Source organism: Pelecanus crispus, chromosome 1 (assembly GCF_030463565.1).
Source record: "Pelecanus crispus isolate bPelCri1 chromosome 1, bPelCri1.pri, whole genome shotgun sequence".
NCBI lineage: Eukaryota > Metazoa > Chordata > Aves > Pelecaniformes > Pelecanidae > Pelecanus > Pelecanus crispus.
In genome coordinates this window covers 66,421,683-66,434,095 of record NC_134643.1, presented here as the reverse complement: position 1 = coordinate 66,434,095, position 12,413 = coordinate 66,421,683, and the positions used below count along the sequence as shown (strand labels likewise).

Below are 12,413 nucleotides of genomic sequence, written 5' to 3'. Positions count from 1 at the left end.
GGGTTTTGCAGGTCACAAATAACATAAATACTCATTTACAACTGCAGTTGTAAAAAACAGTGTAAAAAGTTGTATATTTCATGTCAGAACATGCCGATGGCTCTCAAGGGCTACATAATATATACTAAACACACACACACAAAATTTATGTCCATAGTGAGGGTGGATGAGGACAGTACTTCTCAGATCAGAAACCATAGGATGAACAATTAAATGAACCAGATTGTTTCTGACAGGGTTGGATAGATGTGGGTTCAATATGGCCTGAAGTCTACCCAAGGTCAAACTCTCCATTTAAACTTGAAGCAAATTCTTCTCCAGTGAGTCATAATCCTCATCCTGTTAAAATTCTTCTCAGTCCATTGATGAAGGCTTTGATTGCTTTAATTATGACCAAAATTCACTAACAGAAACTTCAGAAAAGGCTGTCAGGACCTATAGTAAAATTTAAGCCATTTCAGTTCTTCTGTTGGAAGCAGAGCTGGTGAACTAGGAGAATAAGGAGGGGTGGGACTAGAGGAGTGAAACAGTTTAACTATCTTCCAAGAGTAAGAAAAGCAAACCAATTAAAAGGATTGTCATCCTGTAATTACCAGAGAGCTCTGTATTACAGAGGGAGCTGAAGCTTTGTTGCACAACAGTCATGCTTGCAATTTAATATGAATAATGAGCCAGATGCATGAACAAGACTATTAAATTGTTATCACAAGCAGCCATGTCCCTCATTGATTAATGGCTCCTTGTGTCACCAAGGAAAGGAACGCCATTTTTAAGTATGGATCGTCATCATCAATGTTGCCAAAGCAACTGGCTGTCTGCTTTTGACTTACCCTTGAATGTGGCAATTAAACCATTATATGAGGAAACAAAACAGTGATTATTCTCTTATGTGGAAAACTGAAGGCTGTTAAAGAATAAGGGACTGGGGAAGCCAGATTTGTTTCCCAAGATAAATGCACCTGTGCAAGAATCACGTTCAAAGTCAGAGCACATTCTCAATATTAAATTAATCGTGGCCCCCCCCACTCAGTTTCAAATTTTATACTACTCATAAAATCTTGAATAGTTTCATACACTAGTAGAAACCCAGCAGAACCAACAGAAAGATATGAATAAAAAAACCAGGTGTGAAAAAACACTTATTTTACAGTAAATAAAATCAACTTGCAGAAGGCATAGTTAAGTAAGAAAACAGGTGAATTCTCTATATATGCTTTTTATAGAGAGTATTAATAAAGAGAGAATATGTATGTGTATATACACAGAGAGATGCATATACACTCTACATGACTCATCCAGAAACGTATGCTTGACCCTGTATTTGGGGTTTTTTTTGTTCTTGTTGTTTTGGGGTTTTTTTGTTAATGTAAGATTTATACAGAATGTTCTACCGAAAGCAGCTACAGCCTGACTTCTTCCAACTTACAAGCTTCCCGGAGTTTTTCCTTGTCGTAATGCAGCCCCTCATATTCTTGTAAATTAATCCTGTTCACTCTGATCCGCAGGCGATCTGGGATGGAATGAGGACTGCAAGAAAAGAAGAAAGCTTCTTAGATGAAGTGTTCCATGGAAGAGCAAAATGAAAACAGGATATGAAGTGATTTTAATCTTCTCTGAAGGAAGAAAAAGAGCAAGCTTCTTCAAAACTGGGCCAATTCCTCACAGGCCCATCACTGCATTTAAAATTATGACTACCCATCGCACAACAACATAGGCATTAGACCGTAAATGACAAACAAGATCAAGAAGCCCATTTGCCAGCTGTGCGGTCTGGAATTACAGAGTTTTTTCTGAGTTCTCTAATCTCTATATAGCTATCCCTCCCCTCTACAGTTTGCCTTTTTGTACATCCCTAGGGCCCTACCACAGCCAGCAGATCTGCCAAGCCATGTTTCAGGACACAGATGCTTTCTTGGGAATTCTCTCAGGACAACCATTCCTCTGCCCATGGGAACATCCACCCTCATATCCCTGGAGCATCCTCATTCAGCATCTCTGTTCTGGAAAACAGGCAACTGAAATGTGGCTAAGAAATGGATTTCCACAGTGGTGAGTCCAATACACAGAACCTAGGAGGACTTTCAAAAGCAAGCAGCAGACAGGAACCTCATTTCTACAGATTTCAGTCAGATTTAGATGCTTCAACTGTCTGTCTAATTTTGAAACACTCACTGGGTCCCTATCTATAAATCTAAGCGTCCATATATTGATAGAAAGTTGTCCTGAAAAGCTTTGTTTTGATTTCATGCTGGCTTCCACCTTACTGTAACCTATTATTTGATTTTTGTAAGTTTAGCTGTGTAAATTAACACGGCCACAATTGCATTTTCCACTTTTAAAGGAAGACAGATAACCTGCATATTATAATGTGTATATCAGATGTCTGTCCTGTAGGAACTGGCCCCTGGCTCAGTTAAAAGTAGATTCTTCATCCTGTGCTTCCACCGAAAGACCATCTATTTTCTCGATTTTAATCTAGTTAGTAACAGAACTCTGCCAGTGGTATGACCACTGAGTACACACACTGCCTTTTAAAAGTTTAAATACTGTGCACTGTCATAAATATACAGGCTTACTTTTTTCTTTGTCTCAGTTTTAAGATATTTGATCCACAGCATTTGCACTGCTAGTTTAAATGCCAATCAAGACAAACCACATCTCAAAAATGTTAAGTTTTTCTTTCTTTTTAAACAAGCAAGCAATTTTCTTTTTGACCTGAAAATACTGCAGACCTGACAAAACAGATGGTTTGTGGTCATCCCTTGGTAGAGCCACTGGGATAGCAATCAGCAATTATTTCAGCGTTAGCTTATTGCATACTTTCTCTCCATTGTTATAAACAGCTCTGTCACATCTGGACAGATGCAAATAAATATTGAAAATCAAGTCCCAGTTAAACAAAGCTCTATTGGCACAAGTACTCTTTGCCTAAAAAGTGATAAAGTGACAAAAACGAATCGAGGGTGCCTCCAAAACTGGAGTCTAAGACAACAAGAAGGAGCCGCACTGAAGAAATTCACTTTCTGAATAGAAGTTTCTGTATTAATGATGAAAGTAAACCTAAGATACATGAAGAATATCTTAGAACAAATCATAAATGCTTAACAGTGGCAGCAAGACTGACACACTCAGAAACATACAGGCTGCCCAATGTTTTTCCTGTGCTGATTGACAGGGACTATTGCATCAAAGTGCCCCAAGATACCAGAAAAAACTGCCCATATTTAAGATATACTTTTGCAGTTTGATAATAGACACCTGGGATGGTAACTTCCAGGACAGCTTCAGGGGGCAGCTTTCTAACTCAGGTGCCTTAGGTCACTGTACAGAACAGCACTCTCCACCTGCAGGCTCTACAGCTGGCTCAGCAACCTGGAGAAGATGAGTGCATGCAAACGGAGGGGAAAGGTGCATAGATGAAACAAGAACATAATTGCACTGAGTCTGACACTTTTTTCTTTCTTTCTTTTTAGGAAAAGTTTAAATGTCACCTCACTGGCTGAGAAATGAGCATAGTCTGAGGAACTATGTTCCCTTCCAAATTCTGTAAAATGCAAGTTCAAACACAAAAATCATAGGAGATTTTATTTTTAGCCAAGAAAAATAAGGAAATATTTAAGTCAGAAAACATAGGAATTTAAATCTTTGCATAGTCTTTGTCTGAAGGGAGAAAAGCAATAATTCACTGCATGTAGTAGGGTTCACGAAAATGACTGACTGACAGCTCTGAAAAATAAAGTCTTTTATGCACTGGTACAATATGGGAAGAAGCTACATTGCTTTTCCCATGATGTTCTGCCACCGCACATTATGATGAAGACAGCTCAGTCTTCCAGCCAATCGGTTCACAACCTGGGGGTTGCTGGTAGGTGTGGGGAAGGGACTGCTTGTGAATTACCTGTGCTTCTTTGTATCCAGCTGCGAGGAAAAGGGACGGGGAGACAGGGGAATTCAGCAACTTCTTCTTTCTGTTCTAACACTCGACCATGGTGCAAAGACAGCCATCCTTGCTATGTGCTGAATTAAGCCAAGTGTAAACCCAACCCAAAAAACTGTCTCAAACTGTTGTTTCTCCTGAAACCAGAATCAAATCTCTACTGTCGTGTCAAAATCTTTGAGCAGCCGAAGCTGGAACTCTGTAAAAAAAATATGCTTTCCAATCCCCAGTTCAAAATAACCACTTGACCAAAAACTGATACTCCTGTGCAGGAATTACTCAGCCCAGCACATGGGATACTTGCCCTCCAAACCAGAATCACACTATAGCCACCCCCTAATTCCTCTTTTCCATTTCTTCCTTGCTACAGAGTTCACCCGCGTATGGTGCTCAGAGCCTCCCTTCCACTCTGTGACCCTGCGCTGCGGTGTCCAGCGCTGCTCTCCATACTAGAGGGAAAACAGTTTAGTACAGGAACTTTGCATCTTCCCGAGGTAAACTGTAATTTTAACTCCTAATAGAAGATCATAGACTCCTTTTGCTCCATGATTTGTCTTTTTAGATCGTCCATAGCAGATATCTGAGTGATACTTGTCTTTCAGCCATCCATTGCATCCCATCCGTCTGGCTTCCCGACCAACATACTGGTGTCCTTCACTGTTAAGAGATTAATTTCTTTATGTATTTTTGTACCTTTGCACTGTCTGCAGAATTTACTACAGCTACAAGTTCTTTAATACTTCCTACTCGCAATGTCACTTCCTCTCCTTTCACACACTGGCATTTCATGTTCCTTAATGCATGGCAGGACAGGAGTGTGCCTGATACAGGCAACTGGAGACAAGCCATGCTCTACTTTGGGAAATACTGGGGCAGGGTGGGTGATCCTCTCCCCGACTTCCATGTCTCCCTGTGAGCTTGTCTCAGTCATGCAATTGTTTACATTTCCAGATGTTAAGGTGAAACAACTCAAGCAAGCCTGGGGTCACTTAAAAAAAAAAAAAAATACAGCTGTTAATAGTTTTTTGTCTGATCCAGAACAATCATGAGTGAATCAGAAGTGATTTTAAAAGTTGCTGCTTCAATATTTCTGTTGGTACTTATACGTAACTATCATGTTTGAGTTTTCAGAAATGACAATTTGTTCTGTGGTCCCTAGTTTAGATAAGAAAGGGGAAGGGCAGGGGGGAAGAGAGAAGGAGTGATGTACCCAAGTTCACACACCTAATCTTTAACAGAGACAGGAATTAAACGGATCTCTTCAGCCCAAAATTCAACCCCTTATTCCAAAGGCCATCTATCCATTCTTCCCCAAGGATACCTTCATGAGGGTAAAAGTTAGGTTTTCAATACCAGTACAGTGATTTTTTGTGTAACTTTTTCCCCCCCCCAGAGTCCCACCAAGACTTTTTACTTGTAGCTGAAAATGGAATGCCTGAAAATATTTGGATGATTGTCTGAATAGTTATTATTACAAATAATTCTAATAACTGTCTGTATTGTCTACTAAGATTTTTTTTAAATTATCATCCAGACCCAAGGCTTTTTAGTTCTCTGGGAAGATAATGAAAGAAAAATCAGCAAGAACTGTCTTTTTTTTTATAGTGCTTTGCTTGTAATAACTCATTTGGCATAAAAATACCAGGAAAGCTATGTAAAAGCAGTTATGGTAGTGCTTTTTGCTTCTCAGTATCTAAGCACTAGTTCAAACATGAACTTTCTTGGCAACCATTATCAATGAATTAGTGGTAGACTTACGTTCTACCACACAACTGGCCTCATTTCAAACACGTCATCACAGTGGATAATCTGGACATCTCATGAAAGGCAGAGCAGAAAGGAAGACAGGGAAACAGAACAGCTTCTCCAAGTGTATGGAGCTTTTTACATCAAGGTGGAGGGATGGTCATGTTGACCCCTATTCAGTGCTCAAGAAGACCTGTAAAGAGGCGGGAGAGATATGAAGTCTCATGCCAACATCTACCAATCCTTAGTTAATTACCACCTGTCTCTCTGCAACCTCTCTGTGAGGACAGGATAGTGTTTGGATACCAAGGGGAGAGAAAGACAACACTGACTTCTGTACCTATGCTGACTCACCTAATGCCATGTAAGAAAGGAAAACATGTACCTTCTCCTTACATATGTTATTTCCTGGCTTGAAACCAGTGGCAACTTACTGCATCTCCAGCATCACCTTCTTGAGCTCAGAAGCGAGCAAGCCCTTTTTATTTGCTTGCAACTGGAGGAGGAAAAAGATCTAAAATCAACAGCAAATCTAAAATATTTTTGTTGCTCCAGGAACCCCACACTTTCCAAAAGCACCTTTTAACTAGGAAATATCTAAGAGGATACTTTCCATGCTTTTGTAAAAAGTATAATTTTTTGGTACATCAGTGCACTGTGTACCTCCGAATTCGCTTCTATGGAAAAAACAAGTACACCATCTTAAATGTAATGTATTACCTGAGGAGAAATAGTTCCTTTCCAGATCAACTGTGGGAGGGTAATCACCTGGCAAGTGTTTCCTGTTCTCCTGTTTCTCCTCCTGTTCACCCCCTATTTATAAAGACATGGAACTACTACTACATAAGCTGTAGAAAATAAACTATTATCAGAAATGTGAATGCTAAGAGGTCCTTTCTACAGGGTAGAGATTTTATATACTTAGTTAAGTCCAGTCACAGGTAATACATTCATAACTCACATATATATGTATATGTATGTGCATATATACATATTTATAGGTGTATGTATATACACATACACAAAACCCCAATTTTTTCAGTGACTGAAATCCGATGGTTTTGTTCAGAATTTGTTTGCAAATACACCTTGCTCTGTCAGAATATGGTTGTTGGCTGACATTATATTAATGTCTCACAAAATTTTATTACCTATTCAGTACAGCTTTGACTCTAAAATTCACTATGTGAATATTCATTCTTTGTGCTATCAGACTGGCAATTGACACCACGGAATATTGTCCTCATCGTGCAACTAATTAACTCGTTTACTCACACAACTCATGAGCTCCATACAGAGCTCTATTTAATGCAGCTGAGGAAAACACTTCCACCACCAATACTTCTGTAGTCTTCACAGATACTGATAATATTTCATATTATTATACGAATTGCACAATTTATCTTGTTCAAACTCAGCATATTCAGAAACCACAAAGCTTAAGTACATAAGCATTGTCCATGCAAAAGCTAATAACAAGGTGATGAATGTCACTGAAAGCAAACATTAGTACAGTATTAATAGAAATGGGTGTTTCTGAAGACTGTATAAAACAACTTGCTCAATTGTAAGGAGAGGAAGGAAAGCTTTCCAGATACAGCAGTAAACAATTTGTAAATGAATTTGGGGGGATTGCTGCACTACAATTCATCCTAAAATATTTTAATTTCTTACACCTATTATTCTTTAAAATGGTGTATTACATAGTTAATGAAAAGTAATTTAAAGTACAGATGAATGAATTCTATTACCTCCTAAAGAATCGAATTAAGAACCACATTCCCCAAACACACCAATCCACAGAATTACATCCTAAAGGTCATATGCCCCATGGGACCATAAATACAGATTCAGGTCAACTGAAACATTCTGTTCATCCATGCTGATTAACTATAATGGTTTCATTTAAACACAAACCTAAATATCAGTCTTCTCAAATCAGGAACATAGACTGGCTACTTTACCATATTGAATTTTATCTGATGGACTTTTGATTAGCATGGACCAGAAGTGCACATTTGGGGCATTATTAAATAACAATCCAAATAAGCCTTATAGAAAAGCTATGCACACTATTTAGTTGGCACAAAATATGAAAGACTCTACAGAGGTATGATGAGGTCCTCTCAAAATTATTCCACTTGCATCAAAAAAATATGTAATTTCAGTAATAGAGAATTATTTTCTTTCCTTTTCTAGCTGCAAAATGGCTGAAGAGTACAAGGAAATTGTATTACTTTCTATCAGACAAACAGCATTTTAACTTTTCCACAAGAATACAGAAAATCACCTAGATATTGAATAATTCCTACTCTAAGGAAAAGGGCATGCTTTCTGGAAATTCTTAAAACTTGTAGACTTTCATTACATAAATAGTTAATTTTTATGATTTTTAAGTCTATCCTTCTGTGAGAAGATATCCATCCCATGGTACACCAGGTTACACATCAGAAGCAGAACCACTCTTTTTACAGGGATAGGTCTTAGAAAGTCAATATCATGCTAGAAAAACTGTTAATAAGGTGGAGTCATTTTTAACACCACTCACCTACCCCACTGCTGGAAGTTGCTTACAAAAGAAAAGGTACGCATTTGTTTCCCTCCTGTGCCTGAACTATAGCATTTTTGGGATTCTAGAAGTGTTACCATCACCACTTCCCCACCACCCCCGCCCCCACCCCCGCAAAAAAAAACAAAAACAAAAACAACCTAAAAAACACAGAGCTTTGACAGAAAAGAATGAGAAGGGCTTTTTTTTTTTTTAAATCGCTTTCATTCTACCACTTATTCAAACCCACAGAAGCAAAGCAACAGATACGTATTCCAAGACTACCAGCAGAACCTGATCTACTTCCATTAACCAAGAAAACACAGCTTTTGATGAAGCTGTGACTTCCTCCTCTCACCCTTATTAATCATCCAGCAACAGGATGCCAGCCAACTCACTTGGAGCACAGCTGCTTTTCCAAAGAAACATGCTCCTGCCTCCAGTCACCCAGGAAAGAAAACAGGCAGAGCGAGCTTGGGTCCTGCCCTTGGCACTCCTGCACAGCAACCTGGTAACGCTTCTGCCATGCCACCAGGTTGATTCAGCTGGGAAGACAGACTTTTAAATTATATATGCCCTAATATTTCAATTATTTATGAACCCTGTGAACCATTTCTTATGCTTCGTGTCTGCACAGAGAAAGGAAATAATAAACAGTCCAACAACTCTACAGAATACAGTAACAAATTTCTGATAGATCTTCCAGAATACAGCCCACACCAGCCTACACACATACAGATTTTAATATGATTCTGTAAACGGAAAAGGAGATGATCTACTGCCCCTCCCCTGCAAAAAACAAACTTCAGGGAAAAAAAAAAAAAAAAATCACACTCCTCTGGGGCATGTTTGCAGTGACAGATTAATGAATTACCTATTGCCTGGAGAAGGAAAAAAACATGCAAAATTAATTAAATGTCCCAGCATTTAGAACAATTGGAAAAAGGAAAGCAGCAACCAGAGGAGAAAAAGAATTTATTGAGATCTCATCGGCAGAGCTTGGAAATGATACATTAAAAATAACTGTGTTTTTCATAGCATTTATCTACTTAAAACCTAAGAACTGCCACAACAGAGCAGAATCATCCAGCCTCTTCTGAGGGACAAATTTCAGTCCTTCTCAAAAGTCCACTGCTATTTTAAGGCAAAGCTCTTGCTAAGCTCTTTACCTAAACAAAAAACCCACTAAAAATATAAGCTCCACCACATATTTTTTTCTTCCGTTTGATGAGTGTTCTCTCAGATAAGCCAGGTTAACCCCACCGTACTAAACCCTTTTGCACTTTCTCACCTCACACTCGATTCAGCAAGTGCTTGAGCATTTTGCTGTATAAAGGCTACACCCACACATACATTTAAACACATGCCGAAGTGCCAGGTAGAATCCTGGTCTTTGTTTTCTTTCTCCTTCACCACGCTAGCTGTAACTCTCGCACTTTACGCTTCCAAGCACAGTGGATTCTCCCATAGTAATGATCCCACTGAACAGAAGCCCACGTGTTAAACAGGAAAAAGTGACAGAGAAAAGATGAGACTCAATTCCCTATAATTCCTGTAATGGAGAAAAGGGAGAAGATATATATAAGCATTTTCATCCTTAACTATGCATCACCCTAACACTTTCTCCCTTATGCCTTGTGTCCTACTACTCTTTATTAGACTCTCCTCCTGTAGACAACATCCATATTCAACCTAACCCACAAAGCTGATTCTGTTTGGCATCTGGATCTCTAAAAGCAAACAATTATTTCCTGTTACTACTTTGCTATTCACACAGGTTTTATATGCATACCTTGCTGCAACCATTACTCTGTAAACTCTATAAAAGAGTATAAACTATTTACCAATAAGGTGATATGTTTATTTTCATTTATGCAGATTTTGTAATTTGAAAAAAAAAAAAAAATCACAGCATATCCACAACACTTATTTCACTTGTAAACAGTAAGAGCTATGTAAATCAATTATGTTTTATTTCTCAAATGGTAAATTTTTTCAGAATTCCTTTGCATCAACTACACAGTGTAAATGTACTCTCACATGTGCATCCTTCTCATCTCAACCGAGCATCCAGCTGGAAAATGCAAGTCTTTACCTTCCTTTTAAAACAGCCACAATTAAAAATACAATACCTGTATTTATTTATGCACCCAGTATAAACATTTGAAATGGATCACACTACAGTTCTACTGTCTCTGCAACAAAGACCATATTTTGGCTGCCCCAAATTCCCATGCATATTCTGCTGCAGAAAACCTGAAATTTGTCTAAGACAGGCTGTATCCATCATCAGGTCTCGTCAGAATCTGCCCTGCTGTTCACTATTAACTGGAAGTCAGGCTCTTTCTATGTTGTTTAACACAAAAAAAAACCAAACCAAAAAAAAAAAAAAAAAAAAGAAAAAGGAACATTTGAATCTCAAAGCCATCACAATCCAAATCAAATTTCCTTAATACCTCATGGGTTCTAATTTTAATTTGCCAGACACATTAATTGGCAGCCACAGTGCAGCAGCATGTTTAATCTATTTTTACAAATTTTAAGATACAGAACATCTTTGACTTACAAATTACTTTGGGGCTCATGAGTCTCTCTCTGCCTTATCCTGATAGCTGATATCAAATGAGACATTCAAATGAACAGTATCAAAACTTGGAGGTAATTTTCCAAGGGATATCCCTCAACTTGGAAACCATACCCATTCTCCCAGACCCACAGCTTGCTTAGTGTTCTGTGTAAGCCATAAGGCTTATCTCAACTTTTTTCTAGAGACTTGCTTAGATACTGAATCAGTGAGACAAGTTATTTGTATTACTTTCTGTTCCTCAGCAAAGTACAGCAAATATGATCCAGGGATAAGGCACACTGAACTGAACATGTTCCCTTGTTTGCAAAATAACAATGAGGAACTTGCAGCTTTCTGAAATTTCACAGAATCACAGACTGGTTGAGGTTGGAAGAGACTTCTGGAGGTCATCTTGTCCAAACCCCCTGCTCAAGCAGGGGCCACCTAGAGCAGGCTGCGCAGGACCATGTCCAGGCAGCTTTTGATCATCTCCATGGATGGAGACTCCACAACCTCTCTGGGCAACCTATGCCAGTGCTCAGTCATCCTTAGAGTAAAACATTTTCCTGATGTTCAGACAGAACCTCCTGCATGTCAGTTTGTGCCCACTGCCTCTTGTCCTGTCACTGGGCACCACTGAAAAAAGCCTGACTCGGTTGTCTTTAGACCCTTCCTTGAGATACCTATAGACATTGATGAAATCACACCTGAGCCTTCTCCTCCCCAGGCTAAACAGACCTAGCTCCCTCATAGCAAGAATGGTCCTTAGTAAACTTCATCACCCTTCACTGGATTTTCTGCAGTAGCTCCATATCTCTCTTGTACTGGGGAGTCCAGAACTGCACACAGCACTTCAGGTGTTGCCTCACCAGTGCTTAGTAGAGAGTAAGGATCACCTCCCTGGACCTGCTGGCAACACCCCTAATGCAGCCCAGGACACCATTAGCGTTCTTTGCCACAGGTGCACATTGCTGGCTTATGGTAAACTGGGTGTCCACCAGGACCCCCAGGTCCTTTACTACAAAGCTGAAATTTGCTCTTAAAATTATTCAACCGGTTTTCCCAAATAACTCTTGGTTTGTTGAACATTTTATATGCTATCTATTGCACATGCTCAGTCTTTAGAGCAGAGGAATGTTGGTGGGTTTTCTTTTAGCATATACCATTGACTTTCTTCTATGATAGAATAAGAATAATTCTTGGAATCAAGTTTCTGCTCTGAATACCTGGATTTATAGCTCTGAAATTTGTTATTCTCCAACATGTATTTTGAATTCATTTCTTTGATAGTCCTAACCTGTTTGAAAAGATGTCCATCATAAGAGTGGAAAAGCAAGAAGACAAGAGGGATGTCAACACAAAGCAAAACATGTCTTTTTTGACTGAATAGTAAAAAAGCATTTCTGAAGACAAACTACACTGCCTGAGTTGACATGTTATATTAAGTTGGGGTTTGGTTTTTTGTTTGGGTTTGGGGGGGTGGTTGGTTGGGGTGGTTTGGGGGTGGTTTTTTTAGGTGGGGTTTTTTGTTTGTTATTTTTTTTAATTGTGGGCACACACAGGTTTTCATAATATGGCATGTTTCCATAAACAGGATGAATTAGAAAGTACCGACA

General features: G+C 38.9%; 1 protein-coding gene across 1 annotated transcript in view; it reads right to left on the bottom strand.

Moving 5' to 3' along the window:
* The window catches only part of DGKI (diacylglycerol kinase iota), a 137,094-nt gene that overhangs the window by 76,612 nt on the left and 48,069 nt on the right, over positions 1 to 12,413 (bottom strand). Inside the window, exon 18 of the mRNA XM_075705529.1 lies at positions 1,427 to 1,527. Within this exon, the coding sequence (XP_075561644.1) occupies positions 1,427 to 1,527 (101 nt within the window). The remainder of the gene's footprint in view (positions 1 to 1,426; positions 1,528 to 12,413) is intronic.